The sequence below is a fragment of the Anthonomus grandis genome, chromosome 5 (assembly GCF_022605725.1).
Source record: "Anthonomus grandis grandis chromosome 5, icAntGran1.3, whole genome shotgun sequence".
In the NCBI taxonomy this organism is placed as follows: Eukaryota; Metazoa; Arthropoda; class Insecta; order Coleoptera; family Curculionidae; genus Anthonomus; species Anthonomus grandis.
The window spans coordinates 27,087,954-27,112,989 of record NC_065550.1 but is presented as its reverse complement, the minus strand read 5'-3'; the positions used below and the strand labels follow the sequence as shown (position 1 = coordinate 27,112,989).

Here is a 25,036-nt window from a genome sequence, read left to right as displayed (position 1 = left end):
ACTGCAATGTAACTTTTGCTATACGTGACCAATTTTCTTGTTCTAGATCGTTTGCTAGTTGGTTATAGTTTATATACTTTTTAATATTGTACTTGTTATATGTGTTATAATTATTTTTTGATGGTGTAAGGAAAGTATAATTAGAAAATGGTCAGCTAAATTGAAATTAAGAATATGTGATAATAATGATTGAGACAACTGAAAAGAAATTATCCTGCTTGTAGTATAGTTGATCGCAGCGCCCCGGTAAGCCTTTTTGTTAACAGAATTCGAGTATAGGACATAGGCGTATCGCTTTTAATAGATCATTTCATATTGGAGTGAAATTATTGAATTCTATGTATTTATGCTCACTCTACACCATAAGTAGCATTTAATTATGATCCTTTATAATATTCGGATTTGAGGTATCCCGAATACCGGAATCGCTACTAAACGTAATATTGATTACCTATCTATACACATTATAGACGAGGAATAACAAACCCATAAATTACCACATATAAATATAGACCTTTATTCACAAACACACTACTATCCGATAAAAATGATAAAATCCCACTCATTCTGCGAAGCATTCCACATTATTTAGACTTAATTCCACTAAACAAACAAGAATCGCTTCATCTCTTCCTAATCCGCTTGACCCTCGCCAATTCCCCTTGGTAGCTTTGTGGTAAAGCACCGAAAAGTTCTTCGTCCTTCATCTCTTTCAAGGTTAAGAAATCGCTGCTGCGTTTGCGTCTTATGCGGGGCGAAAACATGCTTCTTTCCCTTACTGCTACCAAGTGGTCCATCGCCGGTCCGCCCCCGTGTATCGCCACAAGATCAAAGAAATTATCCCGCTTGTGACGTGTCTGATCCTGCGCCCCGGTTATCCTATAAATGTCCGGTTCCAAATCCAACGTATAACCCCCATCTTGTAAAACGTCCCTAACGTTTCCGCTTTGTCTTACGTGTCGTTTTATTTCTTCTTTTTCAACGTTTTTATGGTTCGATTGGGAAATTCTCTCTTTGACGTACCCTAAAGTGTCCGATCGCGGAATTTCCACTAAATTGTCGTCCAAATAAATCACTGGATTGCCATCGTCGGTTAGTAAATCAATTTTTTCCGGTTTAGGGTGGCGTAGGTGGGGTCTACACTTGCAACCCTTTTGACCGATACATTTACAGGAATTGCTCCGGGTTTGTTTTATGGATCTTTTGGCGTCACTGTGCTGGTTTAGGGATGGATTATCGTAGTCGAACGCTTTTAGGTTTCGGATATGGAAGGGCGGTTCGCTGGTTGTTAGACATTGTTGCAGTTGGTTCAGGTCTGTTGTTACAATACCTGGAAATAGGATGCATGACATTTAGTTGATATGGACGATCTAAATATGCTCAGTAAACTAATATATTGGAAGCACCATTAAAAAGAAGAAAGTTATGGTTATTTCGGGTAAGACCGGAAGTAAAGAGGTGAAATTTAATGAATAGTTTGAAATTTTATCCTTTTATTTCTATTTAAAGAAGAATTTTTAGGGATCTTAGGTTTTTAGTGACTTTTTAACCTAAAATTTAGCACCAAAAAAGAACCACTATTTTTTTTGTGTCACATTTTAATTGAGGCAGTGAGTTCAAGAGTAACTATCCATGTTTTAAATTTATGTGTAAAAACGAGAGTATGTTCGTTTATCTGCAACCCTAACACTTTACTAGTACCAAACAGGAATTTTCAAGACTATTTTTATAGGTAGGCATTTGCAGCAAGACTCGCCTTATCCTCTGTCAAAATTTGACGTTAATTCACGTTAATTTCGTTGTTCTGCATGTGTGCTGCACGTGTTGAACATATATCTTTGGTTTAATAATAAAAGCTTATAAAAAGGACATTCTTAAGTATATTTATTATATTTTTAATAATAATATTGTTCAGTTTGTGTAACTAGTATTAGTTCTGGTACTCCTAAATTAAATGAACGGAAAGGAACACGAAATTTACGAAATAAAGATGCTTGGGAGCTTGACGGCTGGCCAGGACACCCGATCGAATCTTCGATCGCATTGAACGAGAATTAAGAAAATAAAACACAACCACTCGAATACATAGACGTTTTTAACAAATACGGAAGAATACAGCTTTTGGGGATGTTTCAATCTTTGATTTTAAATCTTCTGTTGCAGCAAATATGAAAAAGAATGATTCTCTTAAATAAAAAATAATAAAAGCGAATTCCTTAGGGCCGAGGCTACTTATAAAAGCGATTATTAGGATATTTTAAGCTATTTCTTAAAACGGGAAAATCTTTTAATTTTGAACCAAATAACCTTCCATCGAGAGTTTCGGTTAAACCTGAGAAATTAAAAGATGTTGATAAGCTACTGCAGCAACATTTTGGACTGAATTGTCAAGAACTCAATAAATTGCAATACTACGTTTTTCCTCGTAGTAACAAATGTGAGTAGAGTGATTCCTGAAGAAATCACTCTACCTATTAAAGAAAGATACTGTATAAGTTTTTGTAGCAAAACTATTCTTATCCATTTTGTTTAAATAAATATCACATCAAAAATGCCAGTGGATAAATTTATTTTTACCAATAAATAATTAATTTATTATTTATTTTTCTATTTTCATAAATTTACCTGGACATTTTTACCTAACAGATTAAAAGATGCAGCGATTTCCCAGAGTTTAGGTTTGTGGATAAGATGACTTCTGGAGTTCACTACCTCTCTGCTATTAAAGATAATAATATATAGAAGAAATCTTGCGTTTTTCACAAAATTTTGCTTTTGTTTCTGAAAACTAGGGTGAAAATTAGCACAATTTGAAAATAAAATTAGGTGGCAGTATATTAAGAAGAAAGCAATTCAAAGTACAAAATGGTAAAAAAATTTTGCACTAATCGATAAATTGTGCTAAAAACGCCTTGTGCCTGATACCATCCTAAAGTTGTGTCTATTTTCACAATTTTCATTAGAATAAATCCACATTAGGCATTAGTGATGCGAATAAAGAAAGAGTGAAAAATCTCGGAATTCTGTTGGTTCCAGTTGGAACTGGTAAACGAGCAATGGGATTATTGAAAACAGAATTAAAAAGGCTAGAACTGCATTTATCACGTCACTGCATCACATAACGTTGGACACCAAGATAAGACTCCTGCTCTGTTATGTGTTTTCTATCCTGTTTAACGAGGTAGATGCATGTACACTAAGTATAGCCCCAACGAAGAAACTTGAAGCATTCGAATTATGGTTATATCATATAATAATGCAAATACCATGGACAGACATAACAAATATCGAGGTTCTCAACACAATGGGAAAGGAAAAGAAAGTGGTTAACATTGTGAAGGAACGAAACTCTGTACTAGATATTTGGGACACTTGCAAGGGAAAGTACTAGGAAAATCACCTAAACCTTGAAATGACCTTGAAGAACCATGTCAAGATCAAACTGGTGGGTCGTGTACTGTTTAACATTTTTTGCGTTTCACTCAAAAATTCTCAGTTATCCCCAATTATAGACTAAAATGGGACACCCGGTATATGACATATTTTTACTCTTATAAGACAAAATTGAAGAATACTTTCAAATTCTATATACCTTTACTGTTCCTATCCTCTTCCATTTTGATAGAATTAAACCCTCTTGCACCAAGTTCCTCACCATTCCTATTAATCACTGTACTTTGATCCATCAAATCAATAATCAAAGTGTTATCGTCACTGTTAATATTTCTGCTACTTGCCGAGCTCGGATTCTCCTCTGCTAATGGATCAATATAGTCATTATCTTTGTCTAAATAATTTATAATTTTGCTTGTGTCATCATTTAGCTCCTGAATTGATTTTTCATCATCAATGTCAAAATATTCTTTAGTAAGGCTCCGTCTTCGCCTAATGTGGGGCTCCAAATTGTTCTCAGCTAATACGGGGTCCAGATCGTCAGTTTCTTGGTCCAGAAGGGATACCATTATGTTTCTTTTCTTTCTGGAAAACATTAAACATTTTTATTAAACCGTTATTAAAAGATCAGCATCTACCTTTGGGATTTATCTTTTTCTTCCTCATCTTCACTATCTTCCGGTTCCTCAATGTACTCTTCTTTCTCCCTATTCAGCATCTCGATTTCGTTCCTTACTTGTTCCTTGATACTCTGCAGTTTACTGTTGATCTGATTTGCCACCCTTTCCTCCAGCTCCTCTGAGCTTTTCTGGTTAGTACTTTCAGCATCTTCTGACGACGACCGTTTTTTCACCACTATTGATTTCTCTTCTTCTGATTTTACTTCGGAATGTCTCTCTTCATTTTCTTGGCTGTGATGTTCTCTTTTCTTCTCGTGATGTTCATTATTGTTGCTCTCCCTATTCTGTTCGAAAATTTCCGGATGTGCATCAATGTATTTATCATAATATTCATCATCGCTCATTCCTTTAGGTGCAGAGTATGTCGGGCGTTTGTATTTGGGAGCGGTTCTTTTCTTCTTTGATTTTGCTTGCAATTGGTCATTGTTGACAATCTAAAATTAAAGTGATTTTTATGATGATGTTTTTATATTTGATATTTGTACCTCAATAAGGCTATTTTTGTTTGCTTCTGGTCCAGCATTATCTTTTTCAGTATCTGCTGATCGTTTATTAACAGTAGGTTCATCTATGAGGCCCAGATCAGACAGTACGTCTCTTAGTGCTGACTCTGCCCCTTCAGAATCAGTTTCAAACTTCGATAGTGATGATCTAATGAGAAAATATGATTTTTATGTTGACGTTTTAAATATGTCGTTTATTACCTTAATGAGTTACTGTCTTTTTCACTAAATAATGGCGATTTCTTAGGTTTCAGGTCGCGTTTCTGCATATTTTTCAACATGCGATTATTCCCTTTTTCCACCCTACTGTCGATTTTGAACTTGGCGAATATGTACGGGTATCTTTCGTCAGCATATGCTGCCAAATTGGCAGTTTTAACCTCAGATTCACTGGTTTGTTTCGTTTCGCGTTTCTGTGGACCAAGATTAATTCCAGCTGCTTCCATTAAACTTATTTCTACAGGTATGACGTCTTCCTTGTCCACTGGGAGCAGTTGATATTTGTCTTTGTATGGCTAGAAGGAAATTAAATGAATGAGATTTAGAAGGGTCATAATTCAGAAGAAACCTTGAAAGTTTTTAAATGGAGTATTGATCAGAGGTATATTGGAAGTCCATTTTCGTCTGTCCAAGCGTCAGACTAATATCAGAAGGTGCAATGGGTGAAGGTAACAAGAACCTAGATTCCTAAAAGCTTTTGCTTTAATTGGGAGTCAAAGAAGGTAGAATCAATGTCCTAAAAAGCTAAATTTCATTAACATTCATCGATTGTTCAGTTAGGACTTTAGGGAATTATTTGTTTCAAGCACTTTGAATATTCCTGGAACATTTTTTGGGACATTCACCAAATATCAATTTTAAATCTGGTGGTTCTAACTCCGAAGGAAGAAATATTAGCACTATATATAATTTATATAAAACTATACAGGATATGTTAAGTCTATCTCGGAAATTGGGCTGTTTGGTCATTTTTCGAGACCATTGCTGGAGCGAAATGACTGGAATATCCTCAAAAGCAGCAGAAATAAAAAAATTATATAGGAGTGTCTAATAAAATAAATAGGGGTTCCTAAATACTGAACTGGAGTAATACAGGTTCATCCATTGAACAATTTGTGATATCTACTGGGATTTTTGATAAATTTTAAGTAGATAATTGTTATTACCTGAAGAATACCCACTGGTTCACCATTTTTATACATAACCGCACATTGTTTATTTAAATAATTTAAAGGTTGATCATCAGATTGCCTTGCTTCCCTGTGTTGTTTCCCGTGATTTGCTTCTTTTCGGTGCTTTCCTGCGCTACGCGTATTCGACGCGTGAATAGCTTCAAGTTCGTTCGATTTAAAGGAGTTTTCAAGATCGCTACAATAGAAAAATAGATTTTCCCATTTTCCTGAGGTATTTTATGTATAAAACTGAAGAGTTCCTACCTGTACGTTTCGAGATCAGTATCGCGGCTGACAATCGGTAACGATTTGGTCAAGGTGGGACTTAAAAGGAACAACATAAAGCCTATTTGTATGTAGAAAACATGTAAATTCATAATATAATCCGAGCCAAATAATAGTTTATGTATATTGACATGATCTTGTCACATTTCGGACTTTTGACGTGCGGATGGAGTTTTTCGCACCTAATTAGGTGAAATTTCGCATGACTTTTTAACAATATGGGAAATGTTAAATAATGATAACTATTAACGGATTCTGTTCATCTCAAATATTAACATAAAAAATATGACACGATATCTAACGAATTACCCATAAATAAAATAATACTCCGTTTAAATTATTCCAGATTATTTTGAGAAATAGCTGAAGTTTCTAGTCAAAGTCGTCTAAAAATGAAAATTTTCCCAATCTTAGTCACTACTAGTCTGAGTTAAAAAAAATCACATTATTAAAAAAAAGAACGAAAATATAAAAAAAAAATCCAAGGTTATTATATATCAGTGAACTAAATAAAAAAAGAAATATACTTTTTCTAATTAATAACAACAATATTTGTTGGGCACATACAATTATGGGCACAGCTCTTCATTCAGCTAGGTGCTTTACAAAAAAGTGTTATCTGTTGATGTAAAAAAAAATATTAATAATGGACAATAATATATAAAATTCAAATATTACAGAGTCATATTACAAATATTTATAAATGTTTAAAAAAATTATCACTAGGACTAGACCTGCCCATGTAAAATAAATTTTAAACTAAAAAAGCGTTTTTTTTTTAAATATTTACTTTAAACGACATTCCACCTAATATCGTGCCATCAACAAAACAAACAAAAATCTCGGTGAGCTGTCTGTCAAACGGGATCCGTATAAGTAGTACCCAAATGCTCTAATCTTAAGTACCAGATTTTTTTGTTGATAAAATAATTAACAAAAATTGAAAATTGCCTAAGCAATATAAATAAATTCTTATCGCGAATATTATGTCTATAATGAACCGAATAATATTGTTAAAAAGGAAAGTTTAAAGTGGCTTGGAAGGTGGCAAGTGAATAGGAATATTTTTGTTATTAAATAAAACTATTTAAAAGCCAAAAGTAAGTACAATTTAGTATTTAAAGTTAACTACGTGACAGGTTTATTTATGATATTAAAAAAAATAATACTTAAAATTATTTAAGGCTTTGTTGCTTTTTCATATTATTTTGTTAAAAAAATTATTATATAGACACATAGTTCTAATAAGAAATTCAAAAGAAGTTGTATAAAAGTATAAGTACAAAAAGTTCAGTTCTACAGTCTGCAGTTTGGGTTAATCTAAACAAAGGTTTTCATACAGCGATGACCCCCTTATTTGGGAGCTCTTCTGTATAGGCGCCTATAGATCAATAAACACTTTATTTGAGGATAAACTAGCTGACTACTTAAGCATTGCTGATAGCAATGAGGACCGTGCACATCATGTATCTACATCATCACTAGCACTCAACCACATATGCATAAATGTCATTTGATTAAACATAAGACTTAGTTCGAACACTCAATTAACACTCACACATACATACAGATCTGGCCAACTAAGATCTTGGGTGCGGAAATCCATCTATTAGCATGCCTACAAATCCTAGTCAAGTTAAAAAGAGGATGATAGTGTGTGATTTTCTGCGTGTGGGAGTATTAAGTTAGTTCACTTCCTGGCTTAATATCCATTTTTCAACATTTCAATAAAATTTGTTTCAAAATATAGTAATTGAGTTTAATTTTTGTTGTTTATATTATCAGTAAAAACCACAGTATTGTCTGCGTAGGGGATGTTGTTCATTAGTTCTCCATTCAGCAAAATTCCTATGTCGGTGTTTTCAAGGGCCTCTTTCAGTCGTATCAAAATACAGTATCCTGTCTAACTCCTCTTCCACTTGTATTTCTAACAGATATGGAAATTTCTTAAATTTATTGTTCAATGATATATTCATCTCAGTAAGTCCACTTCTTAGGTTGTATCTTTTAATACACCAAATGCTCCGGAGGTTATTACCAGGCTGAAGACTGTGGATAAAGACAAAGATTGTGGATAAACCAGACCTGATATAGACGTGGAAAATATTACAACACCTTTTCAAAAATGGGTATAATAGTTGAAAGGATCGCCTTCATCACCAATTCAAAGATTGGAGCAATTCTTTAAGATTTTATGAAAAATGGACTTCTCAAAACAGAAATTATAATCGCCAAAGACATCATCAATTAATTTGACAACCTGTAAAATGTTTCTCATTTATTGCATTTTGCGGTGAAACCAGTTGACAGGAGGTGACTAAGTAAGCACCTTTATCAGTTAAAGGTGCATGCATAGATGGTTGCTCTAACTAGTGATTACAAATTCGCTATGTCCCAGGTAGATTTCTAGAATAAGTCCGTTGTAGTTCGTAGATTGTTCTTCTGAAGTATTGCCCACTTTGGTAAGTCTTTAACAAAACATAAGCTACAAATGAAGTTTGGAGGAGGAAGAAACCGGAGAGCACGTTATCCCTGATAATCATTGTCAGGCACTCTCTGTTGCTCAAACTGGAATATGTTGTTGTTTTTCAAGTATGATGTCAATGTGGTTGTATCTAAATTTTGAATTCTAATATAGAAATCTATATCATACACCTGTTTGCCGTTACAAAACCTCTAAGTTTCCTAAATGGATGTCGCATGATTGAAAGGATATAATCTTGAAAAAGAAAGAAGCACATAACAAGTTTAAGCGGTCATCATCCATGGATGATCACATTCCATTTTGAAAAGGAAAAGAAGTAAGATGGCACAGAAGAAGAATTGATGACGAAACAGTGGGCTGCCAAGGCAGTTGTGCATATAGGTCTCCTAATGGACCCGTCATGCCCCACCGGGGGTTACCAGAGCCCAACGGCCTTAGAGAAACCGATAAGGCTCTCTGGTCTGAAGGACTTAAAGTCGCTCGGTACACTGAAAGTGTTACCCAAGTATTTGAACCTGGCGCGCGTGAGTGCTGGGCACTCCCCGACTACATGGTCAACGGTTTCATCCTCCTCACAGCACCATCGGCATTCCGGGTTGTCCGCAATACCGATAGTATGAAGATGGCTTCTTAAGTGCCAGTGACCGGTTAAAAGACCTGTCACTAGCCGAATTTCGCGTCTTTTTAGGCGTAGTAGATTTTTGGTGAGACAGGCAGAGGACCCACCTATGTGCGCTTTGGCCTGTCTCATACCAGGGGACTCAGTCCATCTTCGGTGGGTCCACTTGTCCAGCAGACCCTTCATTAACGCGACCGCAACGCATTTGGCGATACCAACTATGGGTTCCGGCCCCATCGGCACATTCGCGGATCCCAGTCTGGCAAGAGAGTCCGCTTCCTCATCACCTGCATGGCCAGGTATCCAGACGAGCTGAACCCTGCATCCAACCTGTACCAGTTTTTTCAGGACTTTTATGCACTCTAGTACAAGCTTGTATTGCGGTGTCCGCAGCTTAGGATTTTCTGTCCGCATTTTAATACAGCGAATACTTCGGCCTGAAAGACAGTGGCATGCTCCCGCAGCGACTATGCCCTACTGGTATGTGGTATCCCACCAATAAGCCCTGATCCAGCTCTGTTATTCATTCTGGAGGCATCTGTGTACCAGATGGTCCCCCTATTTAGCAATGAAAGTCTGTTGGAATGCTGCCACTCCTCTCTGCCTGCAATGTGCGTCACGAATCCTTCGCAGTCCACAGTCACTGGAGCCATGCAGTCAGTGCCCATCAGAAGGAGAGAACATTCCTGTATGGCCCGTGACCAAATTTTTGCGTGACCGGTCTCGCCAGCACGTAGTTCGCGGAGGACGTATAGCCTGTACGCAGTCCTCATTGCCTCGAATTGCACAACGAGGTCCAGAGGCGGAAGGCTCAGCAGAGTCTCAAGCGCTCTAGTTGGCGCCGTCCGCATGGAACCCGTTATGCTGAGACATGAAAGACGTTGGACTCCAGTTGAGCACGAATTTTCGCTTTCTCCGTACATGGCCACCAAACGATAGCCCCGAATGTGAGAAGAGGTCTCACAATGCGCGAGTAGATCCAGTGGAGGATCTTAGGAGACAGACCCCAGGTATTGCCGAAAGCCCGCCTGCAGGCCCATAGCGCGCAGGTGGCCTTCTTCATTCTGGTGTCTGCATGATCTTGCCAGGAGAGTTTGAGATCCAACTTGATTCCCAGAACTGTCCTGGAGTAATGCAGCTGCACGCCACCTAGAGATATAACAGGGGGCGTGCCAAAGTTACGTCTCCTCATGAAAAGTAGGAGCTCTGCTTTTTTGGGGTTAATCCTGAGACCCCCCGAGAGGCACCATATGTCCACCATACGCAGGGCTCTCATCATAGGGCCCCGCATTGAGACGGCGTCTTTCCCTGGGCAAAGGATTACCATCAGCGTAGGCCTGTGTGTATAGGCCAGCATTGTTTAAAAAATTTATCAGGCTGTCGACCACAAGGTAGGGGACAATACTCCTCCCTGCGGGCAGCCCCTAGCCGCCAACGTTTCGACAATCTCGTTGTTGAGCTGGGCAGATATATGCAGATAATTTTCGAAAGCATGGCCTCTATCCAGCTAACCAAACAGGATTCTGAGCCGCGGCTCTCGAGTGCTTGGCAGATTAATGCAAAAGGGGTGTTGTCGAACGCCCCTTCAATGTCTAGAAACGCACCCAGACAGGCCTTGCCACTACCCAGAGTCCACTGTCTCGTTAATGTGATCTGTGTAGGTCTAGGCCTGATGATGCTCCGACAGGAGCGAAACACGTGTAGCTTTTAAGCTTTTTTAAGAAATTATATGGATTTGATGAGACCGTGACTTTGTGTCCTTACCTTTGTTTTTGTTTTTAATTAAAATATGGGCCTATATGAATTTTGATTATTAAATTTAATTTTTTAAATAAGTTTTTGCAATTTTATCATCAATTTTATAATTTTTTTTTCATGATTATGGAAGATGAATAGAAATTAAAAATTTCTTCGTATAAAAAATAATAATATAGATATTTTGAAATTGAAATCGAATTTTTTTTATAGTTAAAAGGGTGCAAATTTCAATATTTAAAATTAAATATTTTATATATCAAAAAATTTTATTTATACCATATTTAAAATTTCAAATAAATTATTTCTTAGGTTAATTTTTATGATTTTATTATAATTTTATTTATTTTTTGTAGAAATCGGCCTTACTACACATATTTATGAAAAAATACTCATTTAAACTTTTTTTCAAAATCCCAATAAACAGGAATATATTTATTATTTATTAAAAATTCAAATTTAAAATAAAGAAAAAATCGATTATTTTTGGAGAATTCGAAAATTCTAAAGAGTTTTTTAATTTTTTTTTTGAGACGTTACTTCAAGGCGTAAAGAAAAATTAATAACGCTTTTTCGTACCTAATTTCTTTGGAAGAATTCGTCCATTACCTCAAAGAGTCCTACGTAACTAGAGAAAAAATAAAAAACTCCAAGGATCGAGACTTGGGGTTTTTATTTTTTCCCTAATTTCTTTGTCCAATTTAATGGTGTTTTAAAATTAATGATACGTCATTTTGTTTTTTAGCAATCGCCATCAATTTTTTCTCTAAAGACATCTCTTTACATTTGGAATCTTAAAATAAATGTTTTTTTTTGTTGGAATACATCCTGACAAATTAATAAGACAAAAATTCTTAGTAACAAAAGAAAAAAATATCATAATTTGCCTAATTTAAATAGAAAAATAATCCAACATTTTTCATATGAAAACAATAATTTTCATCCGCCCAACGATGATTCTTCGCGACAAAAATAACTTTTCCTCACCAAAAACGGCCAATAATCATCTCGAACCTCTCATATGCTCCCCAAAAATAAAAGCTCCATTATTCACGTGAAAGTGACGAATAAATTCGATTCAAATAAAAAAATTAACCTTCGCAGACTAACCATATATGTATAAGATTTACCAAGGGGGGCACCGTGGGTTGGAAGGAGTGACGCTATACACACCGCGAATATCCCACCAACCTGTTGTTCTCGTAACACACGACTTCAATTCGAAACATTATAAACGAACTCGCGGACGCGGTCGCACAAAATCGAAAACACGCGCGCTTCTTATTTTTAGTTTCGTTCAAATTTAACACTCGAGCTTCTTATTTATTTATTTTTTTTTATAGTGCGCACTCTTATTCATTTATCGCATCATGACCGTGAACAAAAACACCAAGAGTAACAAGAAGAAAACCGGCAGCAATCAGCAGCAAGCTTCTACTAGCGCGTCGACTAGTTCATCCACCCAAAAAACATCCACAACATCGAAAAAAGTGGTTTCTTCGAGTAAGTCTGACCAGCATACCGGTGGTGTATCGAAATCCTCATCATCATCCAGCTTACAAATATCAGACGTCTCGCATTTACCGGTAAATGCTAACGTGGTAAGCTACACAGTGACAGAAATGCTACCAACAGGTTCTGGTGAAAAAATCACCATGTACAAAGACAGTGGAGCCACTAGCACCGAATACAGACACTTCATAGCCCAAGACACTGCTTCCAGCAGCAACTCCACATCAATACAACAAATCAGTTCCACCCTTAACGAGTCCACATCCAACTTGTCATGTGCCTCCGGGTCAACTTACACAGTCACAGAACCCAGAGAAGAGTTTAAGTTAACTTACAACAAAAACGACTCTGGATGGAACGGAAAATTCGTTGTGGAAGAACCCTCGACTCCCAAAGGGAAAAAATCTTCTGTAGTGGAGCAAAGCAGCACCTCAACCTCTCACCAAGCACGCTCATCAATAGCAAAAAGCTCATCAAGCAGCTATGTGATCGAAATCGTAGACGGTAAGGAACGTATTGTAGATCAAAAGCACCATGAGAGTGCACATGCCGAAGCCTCCAGTAATGATGAATATCTGGCTTCACGGTCCGGCACCAACATAACCCCTGAGGTACACTTCAAGCAAAAATCTACAGAAAGTGCCAGCAAATATGATTCGAGTGTACCAGAACTGAAACAGCCTAAAGGATACAGCATCGAAGCTCAACGTGAGGTGCACCAAGTGGGAGATCACGTGACAACCTCACAAAGTCAGGTAAAAGAAAATATTTCCACTTTATTAACGCATGACAGTAAAAACGCTTTAAAAGATAAAACCAGAAGCCATTTAACGGCTTCCACGCATGACAGCAAAAACTCCTTAAAAAACAAAACCAAAGATTTCATCAGCAGCGAGAAAACCGACACGAATCTCAAAAGCAAACATTTGACAGACAAAACAAGCGAACTCAAGCAGTCTACGACTAAAAAACAATCATCAACTGACCAGAGGAGTATGAAAAAAGACTCCTCCATCTCCGAAAACGTTAGCAAATCGTCAAAAAACTTAGGACAAACCGAAACCGTGACCACCACCTACACCTACTACGACTCCAAAGGAAATGTGATCAAAACCCTGACTGATGTGGACACCCACGAGATTCCCGGAAGTGCGACGAGCGAAACTGTGAACATATCCAGCAAAGATAGCAAACACGACCAGTCCAAACGAACGACCTACTACGTAGATGAAAGTTCAGATTCAAAAAACTTCTACGGCCGCAACGTAGACGCGAGCGACACCACGGTGACCCACGTCCACGACACCAACGCCGTTCAAAACGTCACAGGCACAACCGAAACAGTTATCCACAAAGCTCTTACTACCGATACCAAGGATGCTGTGTACTCCAATGAACGTAGATTACCTTCAAGAGGCGGCCCTAGAGATTCTTCTACACCTTCCAGTGACAGATCTACAACCACGGTATATGTTGATGAAAACTACGTTGACACTAATAAAATGAGGCAGTCTCAAACATCTACCAACACAAAAGACTTTTATGGGCACAGCGTGGATTCCAGAACAACCATGGTAGATCACATTTATGATTCCAAGGCTACCCAGAACACTATTGGGTCTTCTGGAACAGTTCTTAAAGACCATATGGTGGACTCTAAGGATGTGATTTATTCCAATGATAGAAATTATGGAAAAACTGGATGGAATGGACAGTTTACTTACGAAAAGCCACAGCAACCCAGACGAGGTAGCCCGAGCCCTATGCGAAAGAGGCCTGAATCACCTTCTGGCAGATCTCCTAAGAAAATGCCCGACGACCAATCACTAAAACGTACTCCCTCTAGTGATAGAGCATCAAAAAGGGAACCTTCTACTGACATATCTACTACTACAGTATATGTAGATGAAAACTACGTGGACACTAATAAAATAAGACAGTCTCAAACATCTACCAACACAAAAGACTTTTATGGGCACAGTGTGGACTCTAAAACAACCTTGGTGGATCATGTTTATGATTCCAAGGCTACCCAGAACACTATCGGATCATCTGGAACGGTTCTTAAAGACCATATGGTTGACTCAAAGGATGTGATTTACTCCAACGATAGAAATTATGGAAAAACTGGATGGAATGGACAGTTTACTTATGAAAAGCCACAGCAGCCTAGCAAAGGAAGCCCAAGTCCCATAAGAAAGAGACCTGAATCACCATCTGACAGGTCTCCTAAGAAAATTCCCAGTGACCAATCTCCAAAACGTACTCCCTCTAGTGATAGAGCACCAAGAAGGGAACCTTCTACTGACAGATCTACAACTACAGTATATTTAGATGAAAACCACGTGGACACTAATAAGATAAGACAGTCCCAAGCGGCTACAAACACCAAGGATTTTTATGGCCACAGTGTAGACTCAAGAACAACGATGGTGGATCATGTTTATGATTCTAAGGCGACCCAAAACACTATTGGGTCTTCTGGAACGGTTCTTAAAGACCATATGGTGGATTCAAAGGATGTGATTTATTCTAACGATAGGAATTATGGAAAAACTGGATGGAATGGACAGTTTACTTATGAAAAGCCGCAGCAACCCAGAAGGGGAAGCCCAAGTCCAGTGAGGAAAACGACTGATAAAGGAAAACGGCTGGAGTCACCATCCAAAGGTTCTCCTAAAAAAATGCCCAGTGACCAATCACCAAAACGTACGCCCTCTAGTGACAGAGCATCAAGAAGAGAACCTTCTACTGACAGATCTACAACGACAGTATATGTAGATGAAAACTACGTGGACACAAATAAGATAAGACAGTCTCAAACCGCTACAAACACCAAGGACTTTTATGGCCATAGCATAGACTCAAGAACAACCATGGTAGATCATGTTTATGATTCTAAGGCCACCCAGAACACTATTGGGTCTTCTGGAACGGTTCTTAAAGACCATATGGTGGATTCAAAGGATGTGATTTATTCTAACGATAGAAATTATGGGAAAACTGGATGGAATGGACAGTTCACTTATGAAAAACCCCAGAAGCCTAAAGGTGATAAATCACCTGAGCGAAAGCCGGATTCGCGAAAGCGACCTGAGGAGTCTCCGAGTAGAAGACCAAAACAACCTGATGGCACAAAACCTGGTGATAAACCAACACCAGCAACAAGAAAAGGACCTAAGGGAACCACAGATTTCCTCTCAACAGAGATTCAAGAGAACATCAATCAATTCACCGATATTGTTGATACCAATGTAACAGTAATTAAGGACTCTAAGACGTTTGTAGATCAAAAATTCACTGACACTGTCCTGGATGAAACTTTTATTATTAAAGATGGCCAAAGAATTCCAAAAGATCGTACACCAACTGACAAAGTCATTTCTACTATTAGAATCCCTCTGACTGATTCTAAAACAGTCGTGGAAAACTACGAAACCACTTCCAAGTTCTCTGATACAAGAACTTCAATCACTAAAGACTCCCAGACGTTCGAAGACCATCAGAGTTCTACTGAACATTATTCTACGCATGACACTTGGGACAGTTCGAAGCCAGGAGGTCCAAAGGGCCCCAAAAAAGGACCTCTGGATGTTGTGGAGGTTATTGTTGATGATAAAATCACTCGAGATCAAAAGATCTCGTCTACAGATGTTACAGAAGATATCAGCTTTAAGACTTCAGTGGATCAGAAGTTTACTACTGAGAAGTTGTCGACGACTGATGTGAGGAGCGATACTAAAGTGGTCAAAGATGTGAAGACGTTCGATTCTGTGGACAGGGTGGACAAGACGTTTGTGAGGGAAGATATTGTGGATATCAAGGATATTGTAAGTATTTTTTTATTTATTTAATTTTTTTGTTGTGTAAATAGATGAAATTTACGTTTTCAAGAGTCTAAAACTCTAATTAATTTTTTTCTTGGTTTCATGTCATTAGTTCATGTGAAAACTTTGCAATTTTTTTTTCGATTTTATACTGTAAAAAGAAATTATTAGAAGAAAAAGCGTATTTTTCAAATAATTGGATTTAAAAAGATTTGGGTTTTTTGCCTAAATTACATTATACAGGGTGGTCCAGTTTAAATGAAATAGACTTTCATTATAAAATTTTTCTTAGAAATGTTTAATAACAAGGATACAGGGTGTTAAAGTTAAGAATTAGAGTTATTTGTTTATTTATCATAACTTTTAAACAACCAGTTCAATTTTAATTAAATTTCGCATGCAGGTTATTGTAGTAAATTGTCAATTACTAGGTTCTTTTTTGTCTCAAATCTGCAAAGTGATAAAATATTTTTTTATAAGAAGTCAACTGTTAGATTCTCCATTTAATTTGGAAAAAAAATTACTCTTGCAAAATTATAATTTAAGGCACTGTTTTTAAAATATCTTAGTTTAATTGTACAGAAACTCCAGTTAAAATGCTGCAAAAACTTACAAAAAAAAAATTAGCTTAAATCTTAAAATAAAATGTGCCAAATGAAATAATGACTTAAAGTCACTTTTGATCATCTTCTATATTCAACTTTTTTACAAATCCAACCCCGATTTTCTTTTTTTTTTATAAATTTTTAAACATTTTAGCAGGTATTTCTCAACAATTGAATTAAGATATTTTAAAAACAGTGCCTTACATCATAATTTTGCAAGAGTAACAATTTTTTCCAAATTAAATGGAGAATCTAACAGTTGACTTCTTATAAAAAAATATTTTATCACCTCGCAGATTTGAGACAAAAAAGAACCTAGTCCCTCCGTATGTTAAGCCACTGGCATTTTTTTTAAGAATTGGCTTCATCAGTAATTGACAATTCAGTACCATAACCTGCATGCGAAATTTAATTAAAATTGAGCTGGTAGTTTAAGAGTTATGATAAATAAACAAATAATTATTCTTAACTTTAACACCCTGTATATTTGTTATTAAACATTTCTACGAAAAATCTGAAAATATATATCTATTTCTTTTTAAATTCTCCATCACGTATTAAAATTATTGATGTTTAAACTGGACCACCAAATATTTATGATAATGCCACCATTTTTTCATTAAATGTTTTTATAATAAATAAATTAGTAAAAAGTATATGAGGTTCTATTACAATATTAGGTTAGTGATTAAATTGTTTAAAATTTATAAAATCACGAGAAATCCAGTCAGGAAATCAGCGAATTTTTGGAAATTTTAGTTTGCAAAAGTATTTTTATTTTTTTTATTGAGTAGAAAAATCAAATTTTATATTTTCAAAATTATTAAATTCGAACATTTTGGATTTAAGAATTCCGAAATAAATATTTTTTTAACTAACAGATTATTAAAAAAAAAATTACTTTTAGAAAAATTTAGTTATTTCATATTACATCGGTTCTATTCATTTTAATATTTTATAACCAAAAAATAATAAAATCAATAAGTCTAGACGATTCTTCGTGGCCCCTCTCCTTACAATTATTCCCATGTATTTTCATCATAAAAATAATGTATACATTAATTTCATCAAATTTTAGACCGAAGTAGAAAACATCACGAACATCAACAAAATAACCGACAACAAAGTGATCAACATCGTGAAAACCATCAAAGAAAAACCGGAACCACGAAAAGTAAAAGTGCCATTAAAAGAGCAGTGCATTTGCGAATTATGTACTTGCGGGTAAGTTTTATTCATCTTTATTTTCTGTTAATCGTGAATGGTTTTATTATATCTGAGCTCATACGGTGACCGCCGATCCTGATTTTCCGATGACCTTTGTTCAAAAAAATTAGAATAGATTTCACGTGATTTCGTCATCGTTATTCACAATGAATAGCTCGGATAAATTTAAACTGTTTGTTTGTAAATACTTTAAAGCGTCATAAAGTGAAAATTTTAAAAAAATCACAGGAATTTCAGAAAGCACTACAAATGTTTTAATTTATAAGCATTAGTAATAGTGAATATTTTTATTTAAGCCATTTAGAAAAAAAAATTGTTCGGAAAAGAATTCTTCTCTAAGAATTAAAACTAATGGACTATATGACTTCATAACACCCAGTAGGAACATGTTAATCGCTATTTTTTAAACAAAATTAAAAAATATATATATTTGTAACATATTCAAAAAATAAAAAGTTTCACTGAATTTGATGTCAAGGAATTAATGGACATTTTTGAAATTATGTATTTTCTATACATTTAGGTAAATTACGTAAGAAAAATTAAATTTCTGAAAGATCCACGTAGTAATATAGAAATGAAATGGTGATTTAGAAAAAGGTAAAAAAGCTGAATTCTCAAGTTTATATTGCCATCTCGCTCTAAAGTATGATAAAAAATTGTAATAAAATTATGTTTTTTTCTACATTATTGGGTAAACTGAACAATAAGACACAATTTTCAGACGATAGAAGTATAAAAATGAAACGATGATATCCAAAAAAGTCCTAAATAACGTATAAAATGATTTTTTTAATAGATTTTCAGGTATTTTGAACAAACTAAAATTATACTATAAGAATATTTTTTTATTTCTATAAAACCTTGTCTATATGACACAAATCATAATTTTAGAATACATGACATAACTGTAATAGTACCAAACTAGGCACTTATACATAGTTACATAAAAACGTGTCACCGCGACTCTTAAGAAATGAAAGTAGTCAGATACTAAATTTGGAAAACTGCAGCCTCCGCGGCGCCGTATGTATGTACTGTTCGAAAGTACCGTTGGCCAAGTTAAGAATAAAAAAAACTCATACTTATGTATATTAAATATGGTGGTACGTTTTAGGCACGTCTTGCCAAAGCCAAACGTGCAAAAATTAGAAAACCATTGGACAAATGTTATTTAAATTCAGTTGGTATATGCTTGCTTTGTTGTATTATTGTTATTACCGCATTTGACATTTAGATCTCGGTAGTTAGCAGAATTTGTAATGAGGATGATGAGTCGACCGTTTCATTGCGAATAATCCAATTGTTCGTTCGATTTTTGTGTTATTGGCAGATATTTTTCCGCTTTTATCTGCTTCCAACATGTCAAAGTGCAACTTTTAGATATTGTTCTAAAATGTAAACTTTGGTTCAAAATATTGGAGAAAATTCTGATTCTAAGGTACACCTAATGGTACTTCCATACTTATCTGGGGGTTTAAGAACTAGTTGGAAAAAATTATTACTAAAAAAAGCTGTTTAAAGAATTAATTTGCACGCAACTGATCATTTAAAACACGCCCATTATTGTATCAATTATGGTTCCTTGGCAAATCAGAAAAAAGCGAGGGCGGTGTTAACAGAGGCGCCCCAAAAATTAATAATTAATTAAATCTGACAGGTAAGAGGGCCCCTAATTCATTCTTCTTGGCAACAGTAGATATACCTGAAATTAAAGAAACCCTTAAATTATTCAAAAATAAAAAAAATCTTCTGGATATGATGACATCTCGATCATGATCCTTCTTCACCTTAGCGAGGCTAGGCCTAAGCATGTATTGGTTGTGCCTCTTTATAAAGGAGTGACTCTGATACTTCAGCAAACTTTCGTCCAATTTCTCTTCTTCCTTACCTAGATAAGCTAATAGAGCGCCTTGTCAAGAAGACAGTCAAAATGAAATCCTTTCCAGTTCTCAATTTGGCTTTTAAAGTGGAAAAGTAACATCTGATGCTATTTTCTTTCTACTAGAAGATATTTATTTAAATACAAATGAAAACCTGCTTTCAGCAGTCATTCTTTGTGACTTGTCGAGAGCATCGACAGTTTCGACATCATGTCTTGCTCCAAAAGCTTGAGGCTTATGGGTTTAATTCAATAATGTTTATATGTTTTATTTTGAGAATGTTTGTTACTTGTTACTACCAGTTAAAATTTCTTATAGTGCAGATGTATTTTTTTCTTCTTTTCTCTTTGTGATGTTTCTTTGTCATTGCATATAATTTGGTTTGCAATAAAAATATATTATCATTATTATTATTATTATTATTATTATTATTACTATTAAAATAAATTTTAACTGTTTGCTATAATTGTAGTAAGTATGATGATTTCTTGGCGAATCACAATAAGGCGGGGGCGGGGTTATCAGAGGCGTCCCAGAATTTAAGAAAAATATATTTTTTTTATCTTCCAGGCTGTTATACTTTCTTATCTTTTTTATAAATCATATTATAACTGGATTATATGAAGTTTTTTTTTCTTTCAAGTGGCTTCAGAATTTAACTAATTTCAATTTATTTCCTAGGCATCTTGTGAGCTGAAGTACTAGTTGATAAGATGATGGCTTAGTTCATTTAATTCTTTCATATACATCACACCGTGTCTTCCTGTAATATTATAAATTCATTTACATACAACTTACTATTTCACGGTGTTTTAAATAAATTTTTTTTATCGCTAACCGGTAATTACTTTTACACCATAAAAATGAGCGTAACGCAAATTTGATTTAGATGATAATAGTGGGCTATTCATAATGATTTCAAGCTTCTTCCGTGCCAACACAGGTTCACACCCGGTATAGATAATACGCGAAAACAAAATAAAAAAAACCGGTTTGTTGGCGACTAAGAACCTACCTTGCGCCATACCTTCGTCTCTCTCAAATTGGCAAATAAATGCCGAGGATATTTTCAACGATGATGTCACTGTTATTTTCTTATTTACTTTGTTCATTTTGATGCCTACGACATCATGTTCGTTCTCTTTGCATTTTTATTAGCTTTTTAAGGAACTTAAATTGTTTAATGGGTGTTTGGCTTGGACCTATATGAGAGGATACATCCACTTTATTTAGTTTAATTTGGCCATTTGAGCAGAAATTTAAGCAAAATCTGATAAAACTTCTCTTGATTCTATCTTATCCGGTCCAGTCTAGTCACTTGATGAATTTTTTTCATTTGATTTTATAACTGAAGAAATTGTGAAAAAAATGTTAAAGAAGTTGATGCTTTTCCGGGAAGTATTTTAAATATGCTAATTAATACAAGAAACATAATTCCTCAGCTGACGAAGCTCGATAACCCAAGTCTGTTAAAGGTTGCAAACATAAACAAATAAGAAATACACCATTATAAGTTAATAAAAAAACAATATGCTCCGCCACTGAATATTTTATGTTTTACACGCCCAACGTCATACTAACCAGGCTTTCCTAGCGTATCAAATTAAAGCGAGGGCGGAGTTACCATAGGCGTCCAATTAATTAATGTTTTTTTTTCGTGCAACTGGCTCTAGTTGCTTTTTAAGTTACCTTAGGCAATTGCAAGCCTATTTTTACCTTTAAAGTAGTTGTCCTCAATTGCCTGGAAGAAAAAAAAGAATTTTATATTAGGTCAAAAATGCTTTCCTGGTAAATATTTTAAATATGCTTATTAGGTACAATCAAATAAGAAATCAGTATCCAAAACTTTTAGTTGTGTATTGTTATGACATTGATATTAAAATGAATCACTTATTTCAATTATTTCTACTAAAAATGTAAGAGCTGAAGAAAAAAAAGCTTATGGTCCAGATATTTTCCGTTTTTTAAGTCTTATATATACATGACAATTACTTGTCTTGAAAAATCAGTCTAATCAAAAGAGTCTCTTAAAACTAATTTGATGACTGAACTTTAAATAATTTTATACCTTTTAAAGCTTTGATTTTTAAAATCCGAAAAAACGTGCTGGTCAATAGATTTACTCTTTTCAATCCATTATAATAAAAAGATTTGGTTCAAATAGTAACAAAGAATTAGAGCATAGTAGGGCTTGCCATCTTAGTGGAATACCAAATGGTTTTCCAGCTACATCTAGTTTTTTGTTTGTTAAGACTGTACTAGTATAAAGGATTCAGTACAGTTGTAGTCCTAGTTTGAGTTAAAGATTTTTATCAATATTTCAATCAATGTGTTGAAATTAAGATTTTAACATAGTGTCTGCTTTAAAAAATTGAAATATACTTGGACGTGGTCAAATACGCCCATGCTTCAATAAATATATGCCATTTGGTTTTGCTGTAAGAACATATGGCCAATATAAAATCTGAAGAATAAGATCCTCAAAAAATAGTCTTAACTCAACTCAGATAATTAGATAATATATTTAATTTTATCTGCTTTACTACTAAAAAAAATTATTTAAACAAAATACATAATAAAAAATAATATAAATAATATTTGTTAGATTAATAAAACTCATTTAAAAAATCTGGTGCGCCGTTGAATATTTTGATCACGCCCATCGTCATATCAAGTAGGGTTCCTTAGCGAATAAGAATAAAGCGAGGGAGGGTCTACCATAGGTGTCCCATAATTCTTTTTTTTTTACATATTTAACGATTTTTTCAAATTTTTATGTGATATATTACAGTTACTTTAATTTCTTTTCTCACTTAATCACTACTCATATGTAAGGTATATAAGAAAATTTACGCTTTTAATAATTCTTATCGTATCGCATACAGCAAGTATCGATTCAGTTAATCAATAATTAAAAAATTAGTCTGCAGTCTCAGTTATTGACCTCTCCTAATGACCTATGATTAAAGTTTTATATCGTTTGCTTAGAAAGGTCAATTTTATACCGCAAAGTGTAGTTTGACATATTTTTCATTTTTATGTGATGGGGTATTTGCATTATAATGCTAGTTTTTTTACAAATTAATTAATTTCTTTTATATTATCCAGAATACAAAATAAGGAAGTTTTACGGGAATAAAAACTTTTCTAATCCACACCTGGAATGGAAAATTTAAATCAAAACCATTTTACACGGAAAGTGTTACGGATCACGCGATCCTTGGGCTTTAGGTACAATACTTACCATTATCAGTTACGCGTGCGACATCCTTATAAGAAACAGAGAAATTTTAATTAATTCCGATCATGTGCTTATATTAACCTAATTATGCAAGCACCATCTTGAATCTTAATAAAAAAAAGTACCAAATATGAATGTTTAATTGAGTAAGTAACATGCTACTGACTATGCTCTATATAAGGACCTTGTATATGCAAAAATAAAATTTAAAAAAAAAAAACCTGTTTGACCCAATTTATACCAAAAAAGTCCACGAAAATACCTGAAAAAAAAAACGAAAAACAAGCAACCAGTCGGCACAAATCATGAAACCCACCATTATCCAACGCAACGGTATACTGGGAAGGCGTTCTTGGTACTGCCGAATATGGGCAATACGACCGTCGCCTGATGACCTCAAGTCAATAAAATATGGGTTCGAGCGTTCCGTAGACGCGAAAGATGATAACCTTCTTTATACTTTCTGGTACACCCAAAGAAGATTAAAAAAACATGGATTTGCCGGTATTATGTTTAACATCCTTAATATTTTGCGCTTTAAAGGTTGTATTTTGCATAAACTCATTCCTTACATGGAGCTTATTTGAGACTTTGCCTTTTTTATCTATGTACAAGATTAGGTTATTATGACACGAGGTGAATAGGTGTGTTTTTCTATGATGCTATTAATTTTAGTAATCCTAAAAAATTTACCAAAAGAAGATAAATTTGCACCTGGTGGCATCAGAAATTTCACTAATTTTAAAATAAATGAATAATTTGTTAGACAATTTCTTACTGAATCTACTGCTTTAAGTATAAATGTACCAGTAGTAAAAATAAAGTTGTCACCAACAAATCATGATTTCATCCACAGTAAAACCTTTAAAGTTTTGAATATTGATGACATAATAATTTAGTTAGAAGTATTGAGAAAGCGGTGTATCAAAGAATTTACTTCAAGAGAATTTCAGTGGACCTCTAATAATAATAACAATACTGTTAACGCTTCTTGAGTATAGGTCATTTTCTAAAATGATCCTTGGTGAAGGATCTTAGACCCACATTATTGAGACAATTTTAACTTGATCCCAATGTTAATTTTAATTAACACTAAGTTAGTATTAAAACTTTATCTCTATGCTTAATAATTATGCAAAAAAGATCCTTTTGTTAAAAATGTATCTACATGACTTCTCTATTATTGAAGGATTCTATTATCCACTACATAAAAAGGGCAAAAACATTTTAGTAGAGAATTACAGGCCTATTTGTCAGCTTAACCCTATTGCAAAATTATTTTAATCTATTATTTGTTAATGGATCAAAACCACTTTGAATAATTTAATCCCAGATTACCAACATAGCTTCAGGTCATGTTGTTTTCAATCTCTAATCTATGCTTATTTACAAACCATGATGCTCAGGCTATTGACCACAACGTTCAACTTGATGCTATATTTACTAATGCAGAGAAGGCCTTTGACATGAGTCATAAGCTGCTACTGCAGAAATTAAGAGGCTTTGGTTTCTTAAGTAACTTATTAAATTTCATTCATTCATCCCTTTTTAATAGGCCATATTATGCGAAAGTGGATGCATCTTCTTCGGATTCTTACATATCAGGTGTCCCTAAGAGTAGCAATATTGTTCCTATCTTTATTAACAATTGGCCTATCTCTAATGACTCCAACTGTCTCTTATTGCATATGACTGCAAGATTTCTAAGGTGATCTGCTATGAAGATGCCAAGATAAAACTTCAGAGTGAATTAAACAATGTGGATGTCATTAAATATAAAAAAGTGGTTTTCTATTACTTTTACACGTCTTGAAATAATTGATTGAAAATACCTTGATAACTTGATAAC

At 34.7% G+C, this 25,036-nt stretch overlaps 2 protein-coding genes across 41 annotated transcripts in view; one reads left to right on the top strand and one right to left on the bottom strand.

Moving 5' to 3' along the window:
- Nucleotides 1-493: 493 nt before the first annotated feature.
- On the bottom strand, nucleotides 494-6,221 carry LOC126736565 (uncharacterized). The gene is made up of 7 exons (XM_050440964.1): nucleotides 6,013-6,221; nucleotides 5,743-5,944; nucleotides 4,778-5,091; nucleotides 4,559-4,724; nucleotides 4,032-4,507; nucleotides 3,593-3,978; nucleotides 494-1,330 (listed from the first exon to the last, which is right to left on the bottom strand). Exons 1-7 carry the CDS (start codon nucleotides 6,123-6,125, stop codon nucleotides 624-626), a joined length of 2,364 nt encoding a protein of 787 aa, XP_050296921.1. The 5' UTR covers nucleotides 6,126-6,221; the 3' UTR covers nucleotides 494-623.
- Nucleotides 6,222-7,006: 785 nt separating this feature from the next.
- Nucleotides 7,007-25,036, top strand: part of LOC126736851 (titin) — a 46,912-nt gene continuing 28,882 nt past the window's right edge. For 30 of the 40 annotated variants that reach the window (XM_050441415.1, XM_050441414.1, XM_050441416.1 and 27 more), the window contains exons 1-2: nucleotides 12,070-16,234; nucleotides 17,915-18,060. In XM_050441415.1, the coding sequence (XP_050297372.1) occupies nucleotides 12,263-16,234; nucleotides 17,915-18,060 (4,118 nt within the window). In that variant the 5' untranslated portion in view covers nucleotides 12,070-12,262. Of the gene's footprint in view, nucleotides 7,134-12,068; nucleotides 16,235-17,914; nucleotides 18,061-25,036 lie in introns of those variants that run through there. The other 10 variants (XM_050441430.1, XM_050441421.1, XM_050441434.1 and 7 more) reach the window with 3 other exon arrangements.